Genomic DNA, 17,847 nt, shown 5'->3' on the forward strand with positions numbered 1-17,847 from the left:
GTAATAACAAATGGGTCCAACTTTTTTATGAAACAAATCAGTATTTTCTTGATCCAGCACAATTAGCCAGTCCGATTACCTTGGTTAGGATATAATTTAGCTCATAAACCAGACCATTTCAACATGAAGTGGAAGAAACCTAGAGGATGAATAAACAATTTAGAGTGGCTCCTCAGTTACACCCCATGAGAATCAATAATTCATATGTGCATAAAAAAGACTGTCTGCATACAATGGTGAACTCCTGGAATGAGTTCAGCTGGAGCTTGACAAACAAAACTTCTGATGAATCTGCTAACAGATGATTATGATTATCTGCTAAGTTCCAAAGCTTTACAATTTTCCAAGACTGCTTTTTTTTCTTGTTTCCTAACATTTCTATCTACAAATGTGGTTTTGGTAATAACTATATATACACTCATTGAGACAACTGGATCTTTACTGGCAAAAAGGCGACGGTCAGCCGAGCATGATCTGAGAGTGAGTAGTTCTCAGGCCATATTCCTTTCTCAACTTCACGAGGGAATAGAGCTGCTTCCTTCACTGAAAAACCAACAGCTTCTTCGTTCGCTCCCTGTCTTGAGTCGTCCATACTCTCCACGCAATTTTTCTCTCTTTGCTGTGACCATGTAGAATTCCGTAATTTCCACTGCAATATTAATAACCAAGTTTAGATTCAAAGCCATCCATGACGACTCAATACTCCCAAGCAAACTCTCATGCGGAATTTATCAGCAAAAGGTAGCAGATGCTTGTAATTAACAAAACTTATCACTTGGAGAAAATTTTCAGATTTCTTCCACGAAAATTTAGCTGATGAGAAAGTTGAAGCTGGATTATCGACTACCATGGCAAAACGACAACTCAACTAGGCTACTAGTTTACAGCACTATCACCTAGTAAACAAATGGTAGTTCAGGAAAAAATTCACATGTTGGAGATACAACATACCTCAAATTCTTTACAATCAACAGCGCCATTTCCATCAATGTCTGCTAGATCCCATAGATCTCTCGTCTCCTGGAAACTCAGTCCATAAGGAAGACCGATTAAGTTTACCTGTATAAGGGAATTTAGTGAGAATCTGTGGAGGTAAATTTATCAATGATACATGTGATGCCAAACCATCCAATAAAGTACCTGATGGAGAGCTTTACAGAAAACTGAACATGTTATAGAAGCAACGTGATTGTCAGCCTTGAAGAAGGAAAAAGCTTCATTTTCAGCCAACGATGCCTTTTGAAGTTGATACTGAAACCAAGAAAATTCCAGAATTAGATATAAATTCAGTAACTCAGTTGATCTAAAAAGCAAAAGAAAGTGTTAATATCATCCACATGAATTTGTAAAAAGGCTTAACGAACTTATGTTTCTTAGAGTTAGCACCAATGCAAGAAACATATGAACATTTTATTCTTCTGTCATTGTTTTTCTCAAATAAAATGAACATTTTATTCTTCTGTCATTGTTTTTCTCAAATAAAAAATGTGTCCGTCATAACATATTTGATTAAGGAAAACAAAACTAAGCAAACTAAAACAAGTTTGCTCCAACATTAATACATGGGTTTAACTCACCTTTACTATGCCAAAAACTGCTTCAGACCAACTTCTCTTTAATGGTTTTCTCGAGTTACCCGGATTACGAAGCCAAATAAAGTCCACACCGCAGATGTTCCCCCTATGATTTCGGTGGCTAACCCACTGTGGCAAACAGAAAAGATACAACCAACAATCAGTACACTTGATAAGAATGAAGGACGAAAACACTATCAAGATATTTTGCATGCGGCCAAAAAACTGGAAATAACAGATATCAACCTTGTGAGCATCAGCATCACTGTCGGTATAATGATGAGCAATGTCATATGATGATACAAATCCCTGTGACCTGAGGAATTTGTAAACCTGCCCACGCTTGCTCCCATTCCAATCACTGCCGAACATAAGTCGTTATAAACAGGAATAGAATGATGATCCCCTTTAGATCACATGTGAGAGAGAGACCAACAAATTAAAAGGAACAATGCTAGAAGCTTACCCACAGAGTATGACAGGAACATGGTCAAGTTTGTTTTCCGTTTGGTATGTTTCTACAAATTTTAGTATTTTGTAAACCTACGACGAGACAGCAAAAAAGCTGTAGTTATAGATAGACCATTCACAATGATAAAAGAAATATATGAAATCATCAGAATGATACTTAAAACTTGAAAGGGAAAAAAACATACCTGCCGCAATCTAACTATAGAGAGACTGGAATCATGAGGAAATAACAAATGTGTGTTCACAATAAGAATTTCTTGTTGTGCACAGCCTCTCCGATTTTGCAAAATCGGGGCTATTGATTGAACATGTAACAGCTGAGCAACACGGTCTCCGAAATCATTAAAGTGCAACTCCTGGTGACTTAGAACACTAAAGTAGTCCTTATGCACAGCGGTCAGCAAACCTGTATGGGGTAAACATAACGTCTCAAGCAATAGCGAAAGCAATTTTTTAAAATTGCACGGTGAAATCATACTATAAGCAACTAGTTAGTAACAGACACAATTTGACATTTAGTTCGAAGACCATTCTCATAAGTAACATAAAGACTGGAGATTAAAGGGAATTCTCAGATCAGAGGCAAATGAAAAACTGGATTTGCAGAACAGCGAATTAAAGGTCAGAAATTTGTCAAGACATTCGCATTTTTCCATTCTTACAAATGGTGCAGTCATGAGTAATAAATTGCTAAAGCTAACAAAAGCCCACAATGTAGCAAATGTTTGGCTTAATCAAATCAGAAAGACCTCAAACAAAACAGTCAGCAAGACTAGAACTCAATTTGGGCTAAAAATGAATTCAGTGAGAGATTTTCATGCCTAACAGTGGAAGCATTTGGAAAAGTTTACTGATTTATCTGATATAAGAGGGATTCTATTTGTACTAGTTATCAGGTTGGTGACAGTAGCTCTAGACAAGTCTTAAGAAGGAATTATATACACAGCTAACTATAACAAGAAATCAAACATAGAGAATACCATCTCCACGATTATTGGTTCTAGCAAGTTTGAATGTTATATATCCGGCATCTCCAAGCCTGTCCTCGTACATGTGCACCAGTTCTTCATTACCAACCCAGAATTCCTTTAAATGGATTCAAAACAGCGTGTTAAAAAGAAGCCAAATCAACACACTTAAACTTAAGAGAGTGAAAAAGGAAGAAGTTTCAAACCCATAAAATCCATAATCTAAACTCTATTAGCATTGAAGAAGAATACCTGGAGACATATAATGGAAGATCTTTCATAAAGCAGCCAATCCAAGATCCTCTGATTCCTGGTAAGCCAGAATGCCCTATATTCGCTTTCACGCAGACTTTGGTTCTGCTTTACAAAACCCACCAATAAAATCATCAGAATCCAACTGAAGCAAACGAAAATCGATTACAGAAGGGACTGATCAACAAACGGGAATGTCTAAAAGAGCTAATAATGAAGATTTAAAAACACCTGCTGATCGATTCTCTTGTAAATCGGAGCCAGAATATTGAAAGTGGTGCAGGATATGCAAGGTTCCCCCACTTTCGAGGACGAGATGCAGCTACCACTACTTGTCCTCGAAATCGTTCCTCTTACAGACTCAGTTTCACTCGAACACAGTTGTCCAATGCTCGGACTATTAGAACCCACGGTCGCCACCACCTGCTTCACCCAACGAAACCCATAAATATCCAAGCAGAACAAAAAAAGCTTCGATCTTTAACCATAAACAGAGAAAGGAAAGAGACCCATACCATGTTTAGAATTGTTGATACTTTGATTAGAGGTGAATAAGATAGAAGCACCGAAGAATGCACAAGAGAGAAAGGAAGATGAAGATAAGAATTAGAGCAGTAGATGTTTGTTTTGTAGATGAAGATTGGGCGACTTTGCTTTATAGGAGGAATCTATGGAGGCCTTTTAACCTTTTTTATCAAGTGGTGGTGAAAATCCTATTAGGATTGAGTGGTATTGGAGATTCCAATGGGAAGGGTGGCCCATTGTTGATTGGCATTGCTAGGCCACTTCTCTTTCTTAAACCCCTTTTTCAGGTGTAAATCTATAAAGTTTTGTCACGCAAAATCAAGAACACTCATGTCTCATTATTATAATTGAATTCCAATTTCGGCAATTGGATCAAAAGATAATATTCTATTAACTAAGTATAAATAGGAATAGGGCACCAAATTACCAATAAATTCAACAATAATGATTGAGGCTTTTTTACCATCTTTAGTTTTGTGCCGTTGTCATGTAATTCTGTGACTTTTTTTGACGTACTAACTTTATGTTATTTTAGGGATTATGCCGGTGTCCTTTGGTGGGTCTAGTTAGTGACGACAAAACAGCTGAGACTCCAATCTTTTGAAGCATTTCTGTTGGCTGCCTGTAACCCACTAAAGTGGGTAGAAGTAGAACTCAATAAAAAAAATCCCCCTATTTTTAATTTATTTTTCTGTTGGCTCTTTGTTAATTTGCAAATTTGCACCCACAATACGTGTCACAAAGCAGAAGGACTAACAAAGACTTTTTTATACATTGTAAATGGAGGTAATGTCTAGGTGTGGGAATGTATTATATCAATTGAGTTGGAGGTCGTTCCCCGACTAACTAAGACGTTAAGTCTTAACAAAACAAGAATATCTTATTAATCAATACTTAATTAGTTAATTTTAAAATAAGAGTGATTGTCAGACTGTGACTCTTGGATTGGGGTTTTTCTTTTACCTTTTTCTATTTTCTAGATGCAAAATCATTTTTTTAAAAATTTTCAAAAAAAATTATATAAAATAAATAAAATTCAGCTATTTAATCTTTAAAAAAAATATTTATATATATATATTGGACACTTTGTAATTTGTATTCAATTATTTAATCTTAAAAGAAAGTATTAGATTAAAAAATCATTGATATGTATAGATTATCATTTTTTTTTTAAATGATAAGTACATGAGTACCTTTACAAATGACGCAAAGGTGAGTCGGCGGTGACGACAAAGTGCAACCGCGTGGTGCTTTGTGTCGGTGCCTTTCTGTGATGTGCCTGTTTCCTTCCTGTCAAAGATAGACTCGGACTGATCGTTGCACCAAAGGCGGTGCCGTACAGCTTAGGGCCAACCGCCAGAATTAAAGTAATTGAGTCAACCGTTTGGGTTACGGTTATAAATAATTTGGTCATACTAACTAAATAAATATGTATCTGAAACTTTTCAAGCAACCGTTTGGGTTACGGTTTGAAAATTACAATCCGCTAAGAGTAACTCAAAAAACAAAAGATGAAAAACACGTTTGAAAACTTCTTAGTTCTTATCTTCACAGTTTTATCGTACCGACATACAGTCATCGACATGTCATGACAACAACGTGGCATATTCCTAACAACAAGGACTTTGGGCCCGGTGGATGAGCTAGCAAGGATCCAATCCAGTACTTGTACCTCTGTTTGCTGGAGGGAAAGCAATGGATATAGTTGTTATATTGTAGTGGGTCATTTATCTTGGGCCAAGTGGTATAACAAGAAACTAGGTTTGCCCATTTCGGGTCAATCTTAATCTCTCCACCAAAAGTTTTGCAAAAAATGAATTTTATCGACCATCAAAATTACACCATTGTGACACATCACTTTTCCTTTCCCACTCATACCCCACTTTACACATTTTTCAAGTTTTTTTTGTTATCATATTAGAATTTCCAGTTTAATGCACATCAATAATATTGTCTACTTTGGGTTGTCTAGTTTATGTGGATACATCAGGCTTTGCTCACCCATCCCAATAGTACTCTCGTAGAAAAAACCTTAACTACGGAGTTACTATAGGATGTTCTCCTCCAAGAAAACGTTTTGTTGATGGTTAGGAACTAAAGTTCTCTATATATGTTAACAGTTGGCCTAAACACCATTGCAAATGCACTTATAAGAAATGAAAGGAAACAGTTACCTGTTTGATCTACATTTGTGAGCAAGTTACCTGCCGCTAGAATAGAATTATTGGGTTCAAACCAGATAAAACATCAGGTCTCACAGCTAAGAGAGCTTAGACAATACTATTTCTTACCATTTCTCAGTATTCGACAACATCATAATTGGAAATCCATCATCCAATCAATAGCAATTCACCACCCACCAAGGCGAATCGAGAAGACGAGAACACAATTACACAAGTGGTGAGTGAGTCGCATGTGCCAACTAGCCTTGTAAAGTAGGAATCACTCTATTGATAATGAAACTATCATTCAACGGTTTCAGACAATGAGACCACGTCGAGTGCAACTGTAGCCAAGTATAATTTTTTTCAATTTTTATTTCAATTATGATTGACTAGATAAGTTACATATCCATTTTAATCCTAGTTCGATCTCCTCAAATGCAGGGGCTAACCTGCTAAGTACCTAAGGCATAGGTGGAGGCATCGAGCTTACTACTTGTAGGCTTGTAGCAAAAGGTAATCTTAGTTTGATCTCCTTATATGTTTGAACTTTGATTAGTTTGGTTAATTGGTTTTGATATTTATTGATTGTTGAAGAATTATTAAGTTTAATTTTCTTTTGACCCTGCTACAAAAATTTTCTGACTTCGTCCCTGCTTGCAAGGACCCACTCCAGTACTTGTACCTCTGTTTGCTGGAGGGGAAGCAATGGATATAGTTGTTATATTGTAGGCGGTCATTTTTCTTGGGCCAAGTGGTATAACAAGAAACTAGGTTTGCCCATTTTATGGACCATCAAAATTGCACCATTGTGGCAATCACTTCTCTTTCCATTCATACCCCACTTTACACATTTCCCAAGTTTTTGTTGTTATCATATTAGAATTTCCAATTCAATGCAGTGATGCACATCAACAATATTGTCTCTTTTGGGTTGTCTGACTCATGTGGATACATCAGACCCGCATAACTTTGCTCACTCATCCCAATAGTGTTCTCGCAAAAAAAACCTTAACTAAGGAGTTACTACGAGATGTTCTCCTCTAGGAAAACGTTTTGTTGATGATTAGGAACTAGAGTTATATATATATATATATATGTTAACAGTTGGCCTAAACACCATTGCAAATGCACTTATAAGAAATGGACGGAAATAGACCTGTTTGATCTACATTTGTGAGCAAGTTACCTGCCGCTAGAATAGATTTTTTGGGTTCAAACCAGATAAAACATCAGGTCTCATTCCTGAGAGAGCTTAGACAATACTATTTCTTACCATTTCTTAGTATTCGACAACATCATAATTGGAAATCCATCATCCGATCAAAAGCAATTCCCCAACCAACAGATTTGAAACTGAGCGAGCTTAGACAATAGTATTTCTTACCATTTCTTAGTATTCAACATCATAATTGGAAATCCATTATCCAATCAATAGCAATTCCCCAACCAACAGATTTGCTTTGGAATCAAGCTGCCTCAATCTCATTTTCCTCATTGACTGTACCTACCCAACAAACCCTCTCAGATTGGCTCCCTACTCCTACCTTAAGTGGTGTAGACGCAACAAGGAAAACAAAAACAAATGAAATGTACCTGATTTTCACATAAGAAAACTCAAAGGGACATCTGCTTCCACCAATATTATCTTGTCCAAGCATCCTGCAATATATAAGTAAGGTTTATTACTAGAAAGCCACGAGAGTACTATTTTCTTATAAACACAAGGCAACTATATCTCTGGTCAGGTCAGAATTTTTAAAATAAATAAATGAAATTTATCAGGTTTTCTTGGACATTAATAGGTCCCTTTCCAGTTTGGACAATGAAAAGGAACAAATTAGATGGTGTCTCGTTATCCATTCACCAGCACCTATAGCCTCCCAACAGCAAGGAAGCCTGGTTTCGTATTAAATCCACAAAATAGAGTGTTACGAAGGAAGGGACTTAGGATTCTATGGTTTCTAAGACAGTCAATGCACAATGAATAGGCAGCTCTGGGATCCAAGAAATCCGGCATTTCAACCAGAATGGGCACTGGAGGATACCCGGTTAATATTCTACAAGTGCACCAGATGGCAAGTAGAAGAAACAATGGATACCATCAGCTGCCCTTATCATTACTTCTGCGACAGCAATTACCCAGGAAATTATCCTCCTGCTGTGGATATCCTGGTTCTTCTCTTTGCAACATCTTCATACCTGACTACACTGGTAATGATGGTGTTAGATATATCAAGAAGACGACAACAAACATATCAAAGTCAATGCAAGAGATACTTACTACCATCCGGCCCCCTCTTTTTACCGATAATCCTCTTCGTTCTAGCCAAGGGCTACCGCATCAACACAATATTTCCTCTCTCCTGCATTGGCCCTGCCATTTTGCTGCTGGTTCACATCTCTGCGCTCAGTTTCGACACAGGTATTAAGAAGGATGTCAAGTATGCATTCTTTGAGGCATCAACAGTTTCTGGGATACTACATGCATGCATATACTTGGATTCTATCATTCTACCTTACTATACAGGTCTCGATGCTCTTGTTGCATCAAACTTTTCTGGTGAATGTGTGTCATGTGTGTGTCGAAAAGAACATTTGGTTGTTGGAGGGAAGTTGATTTCCTACAGGGGATGGTCAGTGACCACATTTCTAATAGCTGGGGTGCTGTGTTCCAGAATAATTAGCAGATTGCCCGAACACAACAAAGGAACAATCTTGTCAATCAAAAGATTCAAAACATTGTTGGAAAGTTCAAGTTGGATCCTGATAATCTTCGATTGCATCAATCTTATCATGCAATCTCCACCAGAACAACCAGTGTTGCAAATTGCTGCCTTGAGCAGCATACTGGTGTTGATTTGCCTTCATTTACTTAAAATGGTATGCAGTTGGGTAATGAAATGGCATTCACTTCATTTGAAATGAGACAAGATTTGTATCATAAAACACACGGGACGGGATTCAACAGTTTGTCATTCTATTCATCCCAGAAGAGGAGCAGTATAAGAAACTTCACATCTGCAGTAAAGAAATCAAAAGCAGACTCACACTTGCCACATTGTATATAGCCCTGCTCCCTGCATTCTTCCTCTCCCTGTATTTTTTCCAGCCCTAGCTTCTCTTTCTTTATTTCAATTGTTTAGACGCGCAGCAAAAATCACCTGGAACAAAAGTTCATGATAGGCTTGTGAGGCATCCAATAGTTGTTACTTTCTTTCACATATTGTCACTTCTTGGCATTTTATGGCCAGATCCCAAAATGGCAGAGTTAGAAGAATCAAGAATTGGACTTAAATGACAAGAGATAGCACTTTGGATTCCTGGATGCTAAAATCTTGCCTTTCTCCATCCCACTTGAATCTTTCATGCTTGGAAAAGAGAAGATGACCTAAATCCAGGAAAATTAACCATTGATAGGATAACCCATGAACTTAGCCAATGAAGTGGTATGATTAAAGAATAATTGTCGAAACACGACGCAAAATTGTAAAGAATGATTGTCAATGAATTGATGAGTATACAAACATATCCAGAACGTAGAACTGAAATTGCTCTACGGCCTCGACAAAATCAGACAAACACAAACAAAGGAAAAGCACAAATAAAAAGATAGGTCTAATCCTCGTGGGACTAAAAAAGGCCGAAGAGAACAGAAAAACCTAGCAAGATGAGCCAGACAATATGAACCAATAGCAATGCCTGCCCAGGGAGAGGAGAACTGCCGCCGCTTCCAACCTCACAGGGCCCTAATTTAACGACTCCAGTACCGTGACACAGCGCGTCAGGGCAGCCGCACCAGTACGTGATCCCGTCCTCGCCGCAAACCGGATCTGGCCGAAAGCAGTTGATAGGGCACAATCCCGGACGTGTGAACCCCGTGCAAGCATCATTGCTTGCCCTCGAAAGATCCTGCTTCGATAGTACAGCCGGGAAACAAAGGCTGAATGCGAAAACAAGAACGGCGACGATGCGTAGAGTAGGTGATGCCGAAATCGTCGGCATCAGGAAAACTGCGACGAATTCGAAACCCTAGCCCTGTCGTCGAACGTTGAAGACGATGAATTAGGAATGTCGTACAATGCAAGGAATTTCTTATTTCTGTCAGAAGATAGCGATAGCCAAGAAAAAAAGGACGGTGAATCGGTGATTGTCTGATTGATTGAATCAAGGCACGAATACTGGACGAATTCTTCTGGATTTTCCTCGGGAGAACTATTGGACTACTTTTACAAAAGCCCAGCTTATTCTGTTAATTTAAGGCCCAAACCCACACTTTGCATGGGGGCCGAAGCCCTTTCATCCCCGATCCATGAGAAACTTTTCAGCCCAATTTGATTAACCAATGTAAAAGACCTGCTGCGTAATGTTGGAACATCTGTTCAGAATGTAATCTGCTGCACAGCATACCCTAAATTATAATCCATAATAAGCTATTGAATTCTCATTCATGAAAAATGTTTAAGCAAAATTCTATAGTCAACTGCCAATGGTCTTAATTCTAATACATTAATACATGGAATAATGATACAATAATTTGTGTCATTTCATCCCAAGAATTTCACAACCATCGTGTTTCCATTTTATTTTTGGTATATATATGACAGTCTACATCAGAATTACGGGTACATAACACCAACACCAGAAACACCTTTCAAAGGCCAGTAAGTTGCTCGTACAGAAGTCGATCGTTCACCGACAACCTGTAGATGCTTCTCATATGCCCATCAGCCAGTATTTGCTTTCTTTCTTCGTACTCCTGTTTACGGGAAAACCAAAAGGCAAGGCGGAAATTAGAGAAAGAAGCTCAATAGAATGAAAAACATGGATCCAGGACAAAAAAATTTCCAAAGCCACGTCAGGTGATGAGGTGAATCGGCTGCAATTTGAATCAGAAAAGTTAAATTACATGAGACATAGAATGAATTGAGAGTTGGCTTCAATAGTTAACCAGTTTTATTGAAACACATTGCCCTCACATTCTCCACTTCATAGCTGACGGGTTCCAACTTCCAAGCAGTTGGCAGCTATAGTGGGACAGGTTAACCGGGCAATGAAGGCAACAAACATTGCATTTGATATGACACTACTTAAGAAACAAGAGATGAGATTTTCATGACTGCTGCTATTCCAAACGGAAATTTCACTACTTCTACAGCTACTGTTGTTGAACAGGGCAACAAGAGGTTTGGCCTAAAGCAAAAATGAATGCAGGAACATTACAGGATAGAAATTGTAAGTCGCAACTTGGGACCAAGCATCTCAGGCTTCTCAGCTATATGAGATATATCTTATCCTAGGGGACGTATTCTGATATTCTAATGTAATTACTTCCGTATCTGTTTTGTCATAGATGTTTGGTAGATGTGGAGGCCAGGGGGTGTAGCCAAATACTTATAGAATGTTGTATTCTGGAAACACTAATCTTCCAGTGTGTTCTGCAGAGTAGTATACAATGATTATAAATCCAGAAAACAAAATACTGGACAAACACTATTTGTTTGATGGACTTACATGACACTACAATATGAAGAAGACAACCCAATCTATACCATGTGTTCAAAAATTTCTAAGAATTACGCAGTTTTAATTGCATATACTAGGAAGACAAAAAAACCCTTAAACAACATACATATTTTAAGCCAGCCAACTTCTGCAGCTTGAGTTTTGTCACAAAACATTCATATTTTCTAGCACGAGTGTCCAGATAAAGTTCCATCTTTTAACATACTCAAAGGCAGGAGTAAGAAAAAAAGATTTTCAACTGTGGAGCTCTTTTCTGTTCTGCTATGTCGTGTCTATATGACTAGAGATGAAGTACCTAAAACTTTAAGTGAAGAGGACATATTTCAGTTCAAAATTGTAAGCACTTTTTGTGACAGAAACTGACCACCAACGATGTTCGCTTTGCAAGGACTATTGTTAGACACTAAAAACTCAGCCAAAATAGTTTAGGAGAAGTTCACCTATAGATCTCTTGCTCCAAAGGACCTGATTGTCAATAACTGTGAGCTTTGCATCATCAAGGCGTTTCCATGTTTTGATTGATTTGACACCTCCCCAAGATCCCTTCACCGTTTTCTCCAAAGATGCTACCACCACCCTTGCCCTCCTTGACCATCCAGCCTTCCCATAGGCATGGTATCCAAAACCCCCAGCATAGCAAAGGTGGATCCCAGTCAGCTCACCGCAAAAGTCATTGACATGATCATGGCCAGTGAAAACAGCCTTCACATCTCCTTCCTCTACCATGGTTGTGAAGAAGCCTGAATTCACAGAAGCAGAACTAATGCCCTCTTGTTTCACTCCAGTGAAATTTGAAGAATCAAAGCTTGACAATTCAGGCAATGGGATGTGGAAGTATGCAATCCCAGGTGCTGGACCCTTCTGTGCCTCAGGCTTATTCATGTATGCTCTCTGCATTCCAAAGCCAAACAATAAATAAAAATATAAAATCTAGTTTATTTTCATATTTCTATTGCTTATATTAGACAGGCAGTCATCAGCAGACCTTGCATCTGTCAATTTATAAGAGAGCGAATGGGGCTGATGCAGAAGGTCTCTAGTGGAAGGTGACTAGTCATTCCTCCATTTCACATCGCCTGAGTAGGAAGTTATGAAGTGTTTTATATGGGCTAGCGATACGATTTTATGAAACCCTATCCTATGGCTCGTCTTTAGTCAGTCGTATCTCTGATAGGAGCAGTTGATAATCGAATCCAACTAGCATGATGCATTTTAAAATCATTCAGGTGTGAGGCCAAACATGAACAATACTGTACTAGTGGGTTGGGTAGGCTTGCATCAGTTTGGTATCAGAACTAAGGCCCGGGTGGGATGTATGTGGGATCACACTGAAGACATGTGTCTTTGAGGAGGGGATGTAAATGATGCAGAAGAAACCAAATTGTAGGAATGACTCATACAAGTTAACAAAAACTGAAATATGATTGAACAGAAGATAAAGAGATTAGTACCTGGAGCTTTCGCGAAGTGCGTTGAAACCAAACTTGCTGAGAAGGTTTAATCCACCCATAGCCAGGAATCAAAGGCACCGTAGAATAATCTCCACTATCAAGGAAGTACAGATTGAGGACTGATTTGTTCTGAAAACTTGATCCCCTAACTCCCCCAACCTCAAGGTTATAATTACCAAAACCATCAATTACATGTGCATTTTCAGGGTTCACTTGAGCCAAAGTATGCTCCAAAGTAACAATATGTTTCATTAACCCTTCCCTTGACAAGGTGGATTCCTGGTCATGGTTCCCCAATACAGCAGCCCATGGAATCTTTGACTCGATTGCAGGGGCAAATGCAGCATTCATGGACTTGGCAGCATCAGTCGTATCAGACCCAAAAATATTATCCCCTATATAAGCAGCCACAAAGGTCAATTAACCTATATTTTTAGTACGATTACAATTAGAGAAAACTATTCATGACGCAATTAGGGCAAAAATAGGTCCAGTAAGAATCATTACTAATAGAAAACGATGTAAATGCGTACCGGTGAAGACGATGAAATGGGGCTTTTCGGCTCGGATCATGCGGTGAATAAAGGCGGTGGTGTTGAGGTCGGAGCAACCACGTACTTGACTGGGCAACACATCCTCGCAAGGCGTGGTCTTGCCATCTGCGAAGTGCATATCCGCAACTTGAAGTATCTTGAACTCTCCATTTTCTCCAAACCGGACCTTGTGCTGCTGTTGTTGTTGGGCCAAGACACAGTTCGTCGAAACAAGCAGCCACATCACAAATACTACTAGTAGCATCGAACTGTTACAAGCTGATGATAACGCCATTTTTGGCAATGCAATTTTGCACCCAAAACGGGATCTACATCCAAGTTTCTTCTGCTCTACCCTAATGGCAAAAGTGGCGAATTTGTGGGTAAGATTGGGCTTTTAGCTAGTTGGCTGGCTTGTGTAAAGTCAAGACAAATTATTATTATTCAAAAGAATTCTGTTGAGGAGAATAGGAGGTTTGTATTCATTTTAATTTAAATTTTGTGTTTTTTTAGGTATGCAGGCAATAATTTGGAGCCGTTGAAATTCATTTGTTTTCGGTATTGAATATGTAGACGCAACATCTCAATCCAATAAATATCACACCAAAGTCTTTGAACAAGATGAAATACAACCATTAATGACAGTAAGATAGAGATTTGGTTGTTTTAAGATTGGGTGGAATTTGTCCAATAAGGACAACATTCGATGGACAAACACAAATTGGCCAAGTCCCTTGTAATATTTGATATGATCCTATGATATATTTCATAGGTATTTCTTCTTTTTACATGAGAATAACCCTTAGGGGGTTCCTGGGACGGGCGATGTGGGCGGCCGCCTAGGCCCCCAAATCCCGATGATTCCATGTTTTTGAAAAGGGTGTGTTTGGAAATAGTTTTGGTTTTTTGTTTTCAAAAATTGATTTTAAAATTAAATTTTGAAAACAATTTTAAGAAATGATGAAGAAAACAAAATTCATTTGGTAAAGGATTCTGCATAGAGAAAGAGAAAACATGAAAAAATTTTACAAAACTTCAAATAACAGTTTTGGTTTTTGAAAACCAAAAACAATTTTCAGTTTTATACCCAAATGAATTTTCAAAACCAAAACAATTTTTAAAAACAGAAAACTGTTTTGGAAATCCTAACCAAACACACTCTAAAGGGTTATAGTAGTCCTCAAACTCATTTAAGTAACATACGACATTTTTTAAAATTCATCAAAACCCCGGAGATTCAGGTATGCCATTGATAACACTCTTGACTTACATAAATTTTAATACCTTTATAAAAACAAAGGTATGCCACTGTTAAAAACAAAGAGTTGGATTAACGTAAAGGGAAGCCTACAATAAGTCATTTTCAGACTTCAAAGAACTTGATTACTTTGGACAACCAGTCATCCATAGAGAGAATTAATCAGTTTGCTTTTGTCGATTCTGATAATACTAAAAAGAAGTGAAATCTCCAAGGAAAGTTTAATGTGGAACAAAGATTTAAACAATGAACAATATAAGCTACAACAGGAATAAGCAGAGGCAGAGGTAGGAGATAGCATATCTTAAACTCCATATACAATGTGCGCATACCAAACCATTCTTCCGATAAACTAGCAAGCCCTGGTTCAAGCATCACGTTTGATTCCTTGAGAGTGGTTGGGAGAGAGACAAGAGGCAGAATAGAGCAAAGCCATTGGACTACACGATTCAACCTAAGCTGGGCCAGATGGCTTATCAAGGCAGGTAAAAGTTGGCTGTAGGCTGGGCAAAAGTCTGGACTATAGGCCCAAAAATTACATTTTGCCAAAAAAAAAAAAATTTCAGGATGGGCAATTGCCCACCTTAGCTCTCTTTTGGTCCGCCCTTGAGTATGTCCATAATCAGCTCCTCATTCCTTCGGAAGATTCACCCACAAAAAATTTCCTCACTAGCAGTACAGAGACAAGTGATGGGCAACTTGTTATAAACTTTGAAAGTTTGATGTGAAGGATAAGTGCAGATTGCCCAAGCACAGGTTGGTGGAAAGATGAGCAATAGCAATCAAGACTGAGCAATAGTGGATACACCCTAATAGTCTTTTTGTATGACAAATAAAATGGTTCCTAATAGGCTATCCTGTTCCTATTCCAACCAACTCGAAAAGGAACGTAGCAATCCTTCACATAATCGTACTTTCAATAAACTGGGTCAGGCATAACAAACACTCAATGTTTTGCCCCTACAAAAGGAAAGCAGGATGGATTCATGCTGCATCGGCAGCCAAAGCAAGGGAAAAGGAACTAATTAAGCCATGCTTTCATCATTGGCTACCCTTTTCATGTCCAAACACTAATTTCTGTACACACTTTAATTGAACTCTACCAGTGGAATTCAATTCGGGATATTTAAGCCTATATTGAATAGCAGCTAAGTTCCATCTCAACTTATTGGATTTATTCCTGTATAGATCATCATATTGAGTCCAAAATAAGCTACATTTTGGCAGTCTTTAATATTCATAGGATATTGAAGCTATAATTGCAGTTCTCTAGATTCTCAAGTTTCGAAATGGGCAACGATTGTTTAGTTACATGAAGCCCCATAGATCATGTTTTGCATTAAAACAGACCTATTAATAGCGCAAGCCTCCTAGGAATTCTATGGCTCCATGCATTGTAACTTGTAAGCCATGAAAATGTTCAGAATATGAAAGTAACACACAAAGAATTTCTATAAATTCAAAAAGTGAGCTTATTCTGCCCCATACAGGTAACATTCATCATTTTCCCCAAATCAGAACAGAGCACATGAACTAATGCTGGAACTACAGGACAGTGACACTAATAACGCATACAAGATAACAACCAACAATAACAGTAACAATCTAGTAGTAAGACAAATACCGGATCAAGCTTCCTTAACTCTTGCTGCTATGGCAGACGACTTGAACCATGGTACCCAAACTGACGTTGTCTTCTGGTACAGTCTATATGCTTCAGCTCTGGACTCTAGCTTCAGCATCCGTTGTTCCACAAGCAAAGTCACATATGCTAAACACGAACTATTTATAAGGGCACCAATAAAGGCCCAACCATGCCCCAGGTTCCACGCAAATATCGCCAAACCCCACCACCACAATTGCTCCCCAAAGTAGTTTGGATGCCGAGAGTAACACCACAAACCCCTGTCAAGATTGAGCACCACGGGCAGTCCTAGTTCTTTGAGCTTCTCGTTTTTAGTCATGAATTCGTGAAGTTGAGTATCAGCATAGTATGCTATAACAATGCCACTAACACAAACAGCAATGGCAGCAAAATCCCAGATATCCAATGGCTTATCAACAGAGTGCACAATATACATAGGGAGGCATATTCCAATGAGAAACACCTGCATTGATTTAACACCCGCTCAGCTCATTGAGACAATTCGTCGAACAGTTACCGCCAAATCAAAATTCCCTTGTGTAACCCTCTAATTACATCCAATATAAGCAACAAAAAGCTGAACCTACCTGCTGAGAGGCATATACGGCAAAGAAGGAGGCCCACCACCAGTGCTTGCCGTACTGGGGGCGCATATCAGTGAATCTCCAGTCCTCTCTGGCACCCCACTGCCACTCCTCACGCCTAAAGTAGTTATGGGTGAGCCTGATACTCCACACCCAAGTCAACACCGTCACAATTCTTGACCTCCACAAATCATACTGCGCAAATGGGTGTGAAGCATAGTAGTAAAGTAGCAGCACCGGTATCACAGTCCAGTACAAATCTATCATCTGCAGCGCAAAATTAAATAAAATAAAATAATCAAATATAAACAGCAAAAACAGACAGAGTAAAATCAAACACTTTGTAATTAAGTACTGACCCAGTGGCTTGATTGGAAGTGACTGATGATCCAGAAAAGGACATTGACATTGAGGAAGAAGAGTGCGTTGACTAGGAGTAGAGGATGATCAAAGCACCATTTCCACAAAGGGGAGACAGCAATAACATCACCATTGCTGTAGTGGTTGAGGAAGGAGAGGTAGAAGAGTATGGAGGGCAGAGGAGCCAGAAATGCAATCACGGCATTCTTCAAATTACGACCCATTCGATTGTGTGCGCGGGGTGCACTGGTCTCTCACTCTCTCTTGAACTTGAGCAGGGGAAAGGCCTGGTTTTATAAAGATCCGCAACGTAACGTTCATCCAAAAAGCGATTAGTTATGCGGCGCGATCAAATGATGAATCAGATCCAAGCTTGATTCCCTTTCTGCATGAAGGCTTGCCCACTAATCATGATTACGGTCCATTTTCTACAAAGCATGGAATATTATCCTCATCATTAAATTATTTTATAATTTTGACCAATGTCTCATTACTTTTCATATTTATCTAAATATTTATAATTTTAACTAGAATAATA

The 17,847-nt window shown here is 38.6% G+C and overlaps 5 protein-coding genes across 6 annotated transcripts; 1 reads left to right on the forward strand and 4 right to left on the reverse strand.

The window, feature by feature from the left end:
* Positions 1-172: 172 nt before the first annotated feature.
* On the reverse strand, positions 173-3,941 carry LOC119984855 (uncharacterized calcium-binding protein At1g02270-like). The gene is made up of 11 exons (XM_038828984.1): positions 3,781-3,941; positions 3,497-3,688; positions 3,266-3,370; positions 3,026-3,131; positions 2,231-2,451; positions 2,041-2,117; positions 1,821-1,935; positions 1,578-1,703; positions 1,141-1,251; positions 952-1,059; positions 173-649 (listed from the first exon to the last, which is right to left on the reverse strand). The coding sequence occupies exons 1-11, from the start codon at positions 3,781-3,783 to the stop codon at positions 419-421; spliced, it is 1,395 nt and encodes a 464-aa protein (XP_038684912.1). The 5' UTR covers positions 3,784-3,941; the 3' UTR covers positions 173-418.
* Positions 3,942-7,625: 3,684 nt separating this feature from the next.
* LOC119984153 lies at positions 7,626-9,184 on the forward strand. The gene has a single exon (XM_038827973.1). The coding sequence runs from the start codon at positions 7,936-7,938 to the stop codon at positions 8,878-8,880; it is 945 nt and encodes a 314-aa protein (XP_038683901.1). The 5' UTR covers positions 7,626-7,935; the 3' UTR covers positions 8,881-9,184.
* LOC119984154 lies at positions 8,913-10,128 on the reverse strand. 2 transcript variants are annotated; one of them, XM_038827976.1, is made up of 2 exons: positions 9,615-10,126; positions 8,913-9,116 (listed from the first exon to the last, which is right to left on the reverse strand). In XM_038827976.1, the coding sequence occupies exons 1-2, from the start codon at positions 9,955-9,957 to the stop codon at positions 9,082-9,084; spliced, it is 378 nt and encodes a 125-aa protein (XP_038683904.1). In that variant the 5' UTR covers positions 9,958-10,126; the 3' UTR covers positions 8,913-9,081. The 2 variants fall into 2 exon arrangements, with proteins under 2 accessions (XP_038683904.1, XP_038683902.1); XM_038827974.1 differs by lacking the exon at positions 8,913-9,116 and adding an exon at positions 9,130-9,343 and having other exon boundaries at positions 9,615-10,128.
* Positions 10,129-10,375: 247 nt separating this feature from the next.
* On the reverse strand, positions 10,376-13,854 carry LOC119984152 (probable inactive purple acid phosphatase 29). Its single transcript, XM_038827972.1, has 4 exons — positions 13,463-13,854; positions 12,930-13,324; positions 11,919-12,369; positions 10,376-10,711 (listed from the first exon to the last, which is right to left on the reverse strand). Exons 1-4 carry the CDS (start codon positions 13,755-13,757, stop codon positions 10,680-10,682), a joined length of 1,173 nt encoding a protein of 390 aa, XP_038683900.1. The 5' UTR covers positions 13,758-13,854; the 3' UTR covers positions 10,376-10,679.
* Positions 13,855-16,148: 2,294 nt separating this feature from the next.
* On the reverse strand, positions 16,149-17,696 carry LOC119983589 (uncharacterized protein C594.04c-like). The gene is made up of 3 exons (XM_038827265.1): positions 17,309-17,696; positions 16,953-17,216; positions 16,149-16,828 (listed from the first exon to the last, which is right to left on the reverse strand). The coding sequence occupies exons 1-3, from the start codon at positions 17,531-17,533 to the stop codon at positions 16,349-16,351; spliced, it is 969 nt and encodes a 322-aa protein (XP_038683193.1). The 5' UTR covers positions 17,534-17,696; the 3' UTR covers positions 16,149-16,348.
* Positions 17,697-17,847: the final 151 nt, after the last annotated feature.

The sequence above is a fragment of the Tripterygium wilfordii genome, chromosome 18 (genome assembly GCF_013401445.1).
Source record: "Tripterygium wilfordii isolate XIE 37 chromosome 18, ASM1340144v1, whole genome shotgun sequence".
In the NCBI taxonomy this organism is placed as follows: Eukaryota; Viridiplantae; Streptophyta; class Magnoliopsida; order Celastrales; family Celastraceae; genus Tripterygium; species Tripterygium wilfordii.

What these genes read in the sequence shown, in the direction of transcription:
- LOC119983589 (XM_038827265.1), bottom strand. Translation starts at nt 17,533, where the DNA reads ATGGGTCGTAATTTGAAGAATGCCGTGATTGCATTTCTGGCTCCTCTG. An exon ending in ACTTCCAATCAAGCCACTGG is followed by an intron (nt 17,217 to 17,308) that starts GTCAGTACTTAA and finishes TTTGCGCTGCAG; the next exon opens with ATGATAGATTTGTACTGGAC. An exon ending in CCGTATATGCCTCTCAGCAG is followed by an intron (nt 16,829 to 16,952) that starts GTAGGTTCAGCT and finishes AAATCAATGCAG; the next exon opens with GTGTTTCTCATTGGAATATG.
- LOC119984154 (XM_038827974.1), bottom strand. Translation starts at nt 9,957, where the DNA reads ATGCCGACGATTTCGGCATCACCTACTCTACGCATCGTCGCCGTTCTT. An exon ending in TGTCTGGCTCATCTTGCTAG is followed by an intron (nt 9,344 to 9,614) that starts GTTTTTCTGTTC and finishes TCCTGGATTTAG; the next exon opens with GTCATCTTCTCTTTTCCAAG.
- LOC119984855 (XM_038828984.1), bottom strand. An exon ending in AACCAATAATCGTGGAGATG is followed by an intron (nt 2,452 to 3,025) that starts GTATTCTCTATG and finishes TACCCCATACAG; the next exon opens with GTTTGCTGACCGCTGTGCAT. An exon ending in CTATAGTTAGATTGCGGCAG is followed by an intron (nt 2,118 to 2,230) that starts GTATGTTTTTTT and finishes GTCTCGTCGTAG; the next exon opens with GTTTACAAAATACTAAAATT.
- LOC119984153 (XM_038827973.1), top strand. Translation starts at nt 7,936, where the DNA reads ATGAATAGGCAGCTCTGGGATCCAAGAAATCCGGCATTTCAACCAGAA.
- LOC119984152 (XM_038827972.1), bottom strand. Translation starts at nt 13,757, where the DNA reads ATGGCGTTATCATCAGCTTGTAACAGTTCGATGCTACTAGTAGTATTT. An exon ending in GCACTTCGCGAAAGCTCCAG is followed by an intron (nt 12,370 to 12,929) that starts GTACTAATCTCT and finishes TTTGGAATGCAG; the next exon opens with AGAGCATACATGAATAAGCC. An exon ending in TTGGAGCAAGAGATCTATAG is followed by an intron (nt 10,712 to 11,918) that starts GTGAACTTCTCC and finishes TCCCGTAAACAG; the next exon opens with GAGTACGAAGAAAGAAAGCA.